This window comes from Schistocerca serialis, chromosome 4 (genome assembly GCF_023864345.2).
Source record: "Schistocerca serialis cubense isolate TAMUIC-IGC-003099 chromosome 4, iqSchSeri2.2, whole genome shotgun sequence".
Taxonomy (NCBI): domain Eukaryota; kingdom Metazoa; phylum Arthropoda; class Insecta; order Orthoptera; family Acrididae; genus Schistocerca; species Schistocerca serialis.
This window is the reverse complement of record NC_064641.1, coordinates 926,425,456-926,432,735: the sequence shown is the minus strand read 5'-3', so window position 1 is coordinate 926,432,735 and position 7,280 is coordinate 926,425,456. Positions and strand designations below refer to the sequence as shown.

General features: G+C 39.4%; 1 protein-coding gene across 1 annotated transcript; it reads left to right on the top strand.

The window, feature by feature from the left end:
• The first annotated feature begins 804 nt into the window (after window positions 1–804).
• Window positions 805–1,874, top strand: LOC126474845 (piggyBac transposable element-derived protein 4-like). The gene is made up of 2 exons (XM_050102324.1): window positions 805–1,699; window positions 1,786–1,874. Exons 1-2 carry the CDS (start codon window positions 805–807, stop codon window positions 1,872–1,874), a joined length of 984 nt encoding a protein of 327 aa, XP_049958281.1.
• The last annotated feature ends 5,406 nt before the right edge of the window (window positions 1,875–7,280 follow it).

The window sequence follows — 7,280 nt, the reverse complement described above, 5'->3', positions numbered from 1 at the left end:
TTTTTACTGTATACATTGGACCTTCTTATTGACGATGAAACACAGAAATTGCATCCGAATTTAATACAAAAGGCACAATGCCGACTTAAGTGCAACAGGACCGACACTCTAACTTTCTATGATTTGAACCTATCCTGTAGGACCAGTTTTAGTTTCCGATGCCTCCTTTCAGGTTTACTGTATACCTTGGACCTTCTTATTGACGATGAAACACAGAAATTGCATCCGAATTTCATACAAAAGGCACAATGCCGACTTAACTCTTTGGAGCACGGTGGTATACATAGTATACCACCTTTTGAAAATTTTCTTGGCTCTTTGCACAGTGGTTTAACTGCACGACCACCACTCTAATATGCTCACCTAGTTCTCTACTTATCAGACAGATGGCACTCACTGCCTATAAGGAATCAGTTCCCGCCAAGAATTGCATAGATTACAACTGTGAAAGCTGCGTGCTGAGTTGTGCATGGTTTTTGCGTGTGAATAGTGGTTTATAACGAATTTCTTGTTGCGCCTGTGTTTTTTCCATATCTTGGACGTCACAGCTACGGTATGAACCCATGTATACATTCATATGCACAATCTTCCGTTATTTATATACAATTTATTTTGGTGGTATATTATTTGTACCACCGTGCATGTAGCAGTATTCTATTGCATTTCGTTTCCTAGTATAAAATTCGAAATCCTCCGCTACAAAGTTTAGTTTTTAATTGTGTTGTGACTTATTTTAGCTCTTTCTCCATTTTGTTTTGCTTACGTATTCTTTACTTGGATTCAGGCTGTTGTTTGAAAATGAAAATGTCAAGAAGAGGCTTACGAGATGAAGAAATCGAACGATTATTGTGTGAAATTCCATCAGACGAGGATTCCACTGTTGACACCACAGATGACGAATCTGATTATGAAGCAAGCATTGTTGCGGAGGCTATTGTGTCGTCTGAAGGCGAAGTTTCAGAGAGCGAGGAAGAAAGTGAGTCCACTCCGCCAAAACGCGCTGCTGACACAGCGCCAACTTGGGGACAACAATTCAATGCTACCTCAGGAATGCAGTTCGACAGTGAATCAGGACCAAGTGCTTTTATTAGGGACATTGATGATCCAGAACCTATCGATATATTCGAAAAAATATTTCCAAAAGAGCTAGTTGAGCTAATCGTTTTCCAAACAAATTTATATGCGACGCAATCTGGCAAGTCTTTCACTCCAACAACTGACAATGAAATACGAACTTTCCTGGGAATCAACATTTTGATGGGTATAAAGCGTATGCCAGCATACAGAGACTACTGGTCTAGTGCCCCAGAACTTCATGATCGTTATATTGCATCTCTGATGGCAGTAAATCGGTTTGGATGGTTACTGAGGAACATTCATCTGAATGATAACACATTGCATCCAGAAAAAGGACACCCAGGTTATGACAAACTGTACAAGCTGCGACCAGTGATCAAGATACTATCTGAATCTTTTTCCAAGTGTTACCAACCCAGCAAACACCTAGCAATTGATGAGTCAATGATCAAATTCAAAGGCCGCAACAGTATGAAACAATACATGAGAGATAAACCCATAAAGCGTGGTTACAAAGTGTGGATGCTGTGTGACAAGACCTCTTACAACTTGAAATTTGATATTTACACCGGAAAAGTAGGTGACACAGTGCAAACAGGCCTTGGGGAGCATGTAGTGCTGAGTTTGTCCTCTGAACTCGTAAATAAAGGCCATTATCTTTATTTCGACAACTATTTCAATAGCTATAACTTGTTGGCTGGTTTACAGCAGAGAAACATATATGCCTGTGGGACAGTTCAACCAACAAGGAAACATTTACCCAAATTAAAAACAGACAAAGAATTAAGCAGAGGTGAATTTGACTGGAGGGTCAGCAACTGTGGCATCCTCTACTTGAAGTGGAAAGATAAGAGAGCTGTTCATCTCCTTTCAAATTTTCACAGTCCTGAAGTTACTACAGTGACTCGCCGTGAAAGAGATGGTTCACGCATAGAGCTACCTTGTCCTCAAGCAGTGATGGATTACAATGCACACATGAACAATGTCGACAAGTTCGACCAACTGAAAAAATCATATGAAATAAGCCGGAGAAGTAAAAAGTGGTGGCACCGAATATTCTTTCACCTGCTTGATGTCAGTATCGTCAACAGCTATATAATTTGGAAGGAACTAGGCGATAGAGAAAAAATGACTGCCAAAGTCTTCAGGATGAGTATCCTGCAAAGCTTAGTAACCCAGAAAACACCATTGAGGCCATCTAGACTTCATGAGAGTCAAGTCCACGTAAAGAAAAACAAGCCATATGTTTCCTCACGCCAGCGTCTCGACAATTCATCCCACCAGCCAGAGCGTACTACCGCCAGACGTTGTGCGAAATGCAGTACAAAAAAGAAGCAAGTGCGCACTTTCTGGATGTGCGCTGAATGCAAAGTGCCTTTGTGCCTTAGCAAAACAAAAAGGTGCTTTCAAGATTTTCACAAAAAGGAATAAGAAACATATTTTATTTGTAAGGTTTGTAATTTGATTTTGTATTGTAAATGACCAATTGCCAGAAATAAAATTATTTTACATTAATTATACTAATTATTACTGCTTAGAGTAGAATTTAAAGGTGAGTTACAAGCACAAACCAAGATATCTCAAAAACTTTAGGTACGGCCCTAAGTGGCATGGTGGTATATTATATATACCACCATCTAAAACCAAAATCAATACAATAAAAAATTTTAATTCATGTTTTCCTTTATTAGCAACCCCACCAGACATAGAAAATGCATGTTTTATTAAAAAATTAATTAAACATAAAATCTGTGCATCAAAGAGTTAAGTACAAGAGGACTGACACTCTAACTTTGTATGATTTGAACTCCTCCTGTGAGTCCAGTTCTAGATACCGATGCTTCACTTCAGGTTTACTGTATCCCTTGGACCTTCTTATTGACGATGAAACACAGAAATTGCATCCGAATATAATACAAATGGCACAATGCCGACTTAAGTACAACAGGACCGACACCCTCACTTTCTATGATTTGAACCTCACCTGTGAGTCCAGTTTTAGATTCCGATGCTTCACCTAAGGTTTACTGAATACCACGGAACTTCTAATTGACGATGAAACACAGATATTGCATCGGAACTAAATTCAAGAAGCACAATGCCGACTTATGTTCGAGAGGACTGACACTTTAACTTTCTATGATTGGGACCTCTCCTGTGATTCCAGTTTTAGATTCCGATGCTTCACTTCAGGTTTACTGTATACCTCGGAACTTCTTAAAGACGATGAAACACAGAAATATCATCGGAATTAAATTCAAAAGACACAATGCCGACTTAAGTACAAGAGGACTGACAATCTAACTTTCTTTGATTTGAAACTCTCCTGTGGGACCAGTTTTAGATTCCGATGCTACACTTCAGGGTTACTGTATACCTTGGTCCTTCTTATTGACGATGAAACACAGAAATTGCATCCGAATTTATTACAAAAGGCACAATGCCGACTTAAGTACAAGAGGACTGACACTCTCACTTTCTATGATTTGAATCTCTCCTGTGAGTCCAGTTTTAGATTCCGAAGCTTCACTTCAGGAATACTGTATCCCTTGGACCTTCTTATTGGCGATGAAACACAGAATTGCATCGGAATTAAATTCAAAAGGCATAATGCTGACTTAAGTACAATAGGACTGACACTGTAACTTACTACGACTTGAACCTCTCCTGTGAGTCCAGTTTCAGATTCCGATGCGTCACTTCAGGTTTACTGTATCCCTTGGACCTTCTTATTGACGATGAAGAACAGATATTGCATCCGAATTTAATACAATAGGCACAATGCCGACTTAAGTACAAGTGGACAGACACTCTCACATTCTATGATTTGAACCTCTCCTGTGAGTCCAGTTTTAGATTCCGATGCTTAACTTCAGGTTTACTGTGTACCTTAGACCTTCTTATTGACGATGAAACACAGAAATTGCATCCGAATTTAATACAAAAGGCACAATGCTGACTTAACTACAAGAGGACTGACACTCTAACTTTCTATGATTTGAACCTCTCCTGTGAGTCCAGTTTTAGATTCTGATGCTTCACTTCAGGTTTACTGTATACCTCAGAACTTCTTATTACCGATGAAACACAGAAATTGCATCGGAATTAAATTCAAAAGGCACAATGCCGACTTAAGCACAAGAGGACTGACACTAACTTTCTATGATTTGAACCTCTCCAGTGAGTCCAGTCTTAGATTCCGATGCTTCACATCAGGTTTACTGTATCCCTTGAACCTTCTTATTGACGATGAAACACAGAAATTGCATCCGAATTTAAAACAAATGGCACAATGCCGACTTAAGTACAAGACGACTGACACTCCCACTTTCTATGATTTGAACCTCTCCTGTAAGTCCAGTTTTAGATACCGATGCTTCACTTGTTTACTGTATCCCTTGGACCTTCTGATTGACGATGAAACACAGAAATTGCATCCGAATTTAAAAAATATGGCACAATGCCGACTTAAGTACAAGAGGACTGACACTCTCCTGTTCTACGATTTGAACATCTCCTGTGATTCCAGTTTTAGATTCCGATGCTTCACTTCTGGTTTACTGTATACCTTGGACCTTCTTATTGACGATGAAACACAGAAATTGCATCCGAATTTAATACAAAAGGCCGAATGCCGACTTAAGTGCAAGAGGACTGACACTCTAACTTTCTATGATTTGAACCTCTCCTGTGAGTCCAGCTTTACATTCCGATGCTTCACTTCAGGTTCCATTTATACCTTGGACCTTCTTATTGACATTGAAACACAGAAATTGCATCCGAATTTAATAAAAAGGCACAATGCCAACCTAAGTACAAGAGGACGGACACTCTAACTTTCTTTGATTTGAACCTCTCCTGTGAGTCCAGTTTTAGATTCCGATGCTTCACTTCAGGTTTACTGTATCCCTTGTTCCTTCTTATTGACGATGAAACACAGAAATTGCATCCGAATTTAAAACAAAAGGAAAATGCCGACTTAAGAACAAGAGGACTGACACTCTCACTTTCTATGATTTGAACCTCTCCTATGAGTCCAGTTTTAGATTCCGACGCTTCACTTCAGGTTTACTGTATCCCTTGGACCTTCTTATTGACGATGAAACACAGAAATTGCATCCGAATTTAGTACAAAAGGCACAATGCCGACTTAAGTACAAGAGGACTGACACTCTCACTTTCTGTGGTTTGAACCTCTCCTGTGAGTCCAGTTTTAGATTCCGATGCTACACATCAGGTTTACTGTATCCTTTGGACCTTCTTATTGACGATGAAACACAGAAATTGCATCCGAATTTAATACAAAAAGCACAATGCCGACGTAAGTACAAGAGGACTGACACTCTAACTTTCTATGATTTGAACCTCTCCTGTGAGTCCAGTTTTAGATTCCGATGCATCACTTCAGGTTTACTGTATACCTCGGAACTTCTTATTGACGATGAAACACAGAAATTGCATCGGAATTAAAATCAAAAAGCACAATGCCGACTTAAGTACAAGAGGACTGACTCTTTAACTTTTTATGATTTGAACCTCTCCTGTGAGTCCAGTTTTAGATTCCGATGCTTCCCTTCAGGTTTACTGTATCCCTTGAACCATCTTATTGATGATGAAACACAGAAATTGTCTCCAAATTTAATACAAAAGGCACAATGCCGACTTAAGTAAAAGAGGACTGACTCTCTCACTTTCTATGATTTGACCTCTCCTGTGATCCAGTTTTAGATTCCGATGCTTCACTTCAGGGTTACTGTATCCCTTGGATCTTCTTATTGACGATGAAACACAGAAATTGCATCCGCATTTAATACAATAGGCACAATGCCGACTTAAGTACAAGAGGACAGACACTCTAACTTTCTATGATGTGAACCTCTCCTGTGAGTCCAGTTTTAGATTCCGATGCTTCACTTCACGTTTACTGTATCCCTTGTCCCATCTAATTGACAATGAAACAAAGAAATTGCACCCGAAATTAATACAAAAGGCATAATGCCGACTTAAGTACAAGAATAATGACACTCTAACTTTCTATGATTTAAACCTCTCCTGTGAGTCCAGTTTTAGATTCCGATGCTTCACTTCAGGTTTCCTTTATACTTTGGACCTTTTTATTGACGATGAAACACAGAAATTGCATCCGAGTTTAATATAATGAGACACAATGCCGACTTAAGTACAAGAGGACTGACACTCTCACTTTCTATGGTTAGAACCTCTCCTGTGAGTCCAGTTTTAACTTCCGACGCTTCACTTCAGGTTTACTGTATCCCTTGGACCTTCTTATTGACGATGAAACACAGAAATTGCATCCCAATCTAATACAAAAGGCACAATGCCGACTTAAGTACAGGAGGACTGACACTCTAACTTTCTATGATTTGAACCCCTCCTGTGAGTCCAGTTCTAGATACCGATGCTTCACTTCAGGTTTACTGTATCCCTTGGACCTTCTTATTGACGATGAAACACAGAAATTGCAACCGAATATAATACAAATGGCACAATGCCGACTTAAGTACAAGAGGACCGACACCCTCACTTTCTATGATTTGAACCTCACCTGTGAGTCCAGTTTTAGATTCCGATGCTTCACCTAAGGTTTACTGAATACCTCGGAACTTCTAATTGACGATGAAACACAGATATTGCATCGGAACTAAATTCAAGAAGCACAATGCCGACTTATGTACGAGAGAACTGACACTTTAACTTTCTATGATTGGGACCTCTCCTGTGATTCCAGTTTTAGATTCCGATGCTTCACTTCAGGTTTACTGTATACCTCGGAACTTCTTAAAGACGATGAAACACAGAAATATCATCGGAATTAAATTCAAAAGACACAATGCCGACTTAAGTACAAGAGGACTGACAATCTAACTTTCTTTGATTTGAAACTCTCCTGTGGGACCAGTTTTAGATTCCGATGCTACACTTCAGGGTTACTGTATACCTTGGACCTTCTTATTGACGATGAAACACAGAAATTGCATCCGAATTTATTACAAAAGGCACAATGCCGACTTAAGTACAAGAGGACTGACACTCTCACTTTCTATGATTTGAATCTCTCCTGTGAGTCCAGTTTTAGATTCCGAAGCTTCACTTCAGGAATACTGTATCCCTTGGACCTTCTTATTGGCGATGAAACACAGAAATTGCATCGGAATTAAATTCAAAAGGCATAATGCTGACTT

Bases quoted from the DNA above. Each gene is read 5' to 3' on its own strand.
- LOC126474845 (XM_050102324.1), top strand. From the start codon at position 805: ATGTCAAGAAGAGGCTTACGAGATGAAGAAATCGAACGATTATTGTGT. The intron at 1,700-1,785 runs GTTTGTCCTCTG...GCTGGTTTACAG, and splicing joins TGGGGAGCATGTAGTGCTGA to CAGAGAAACATATATGCCTG.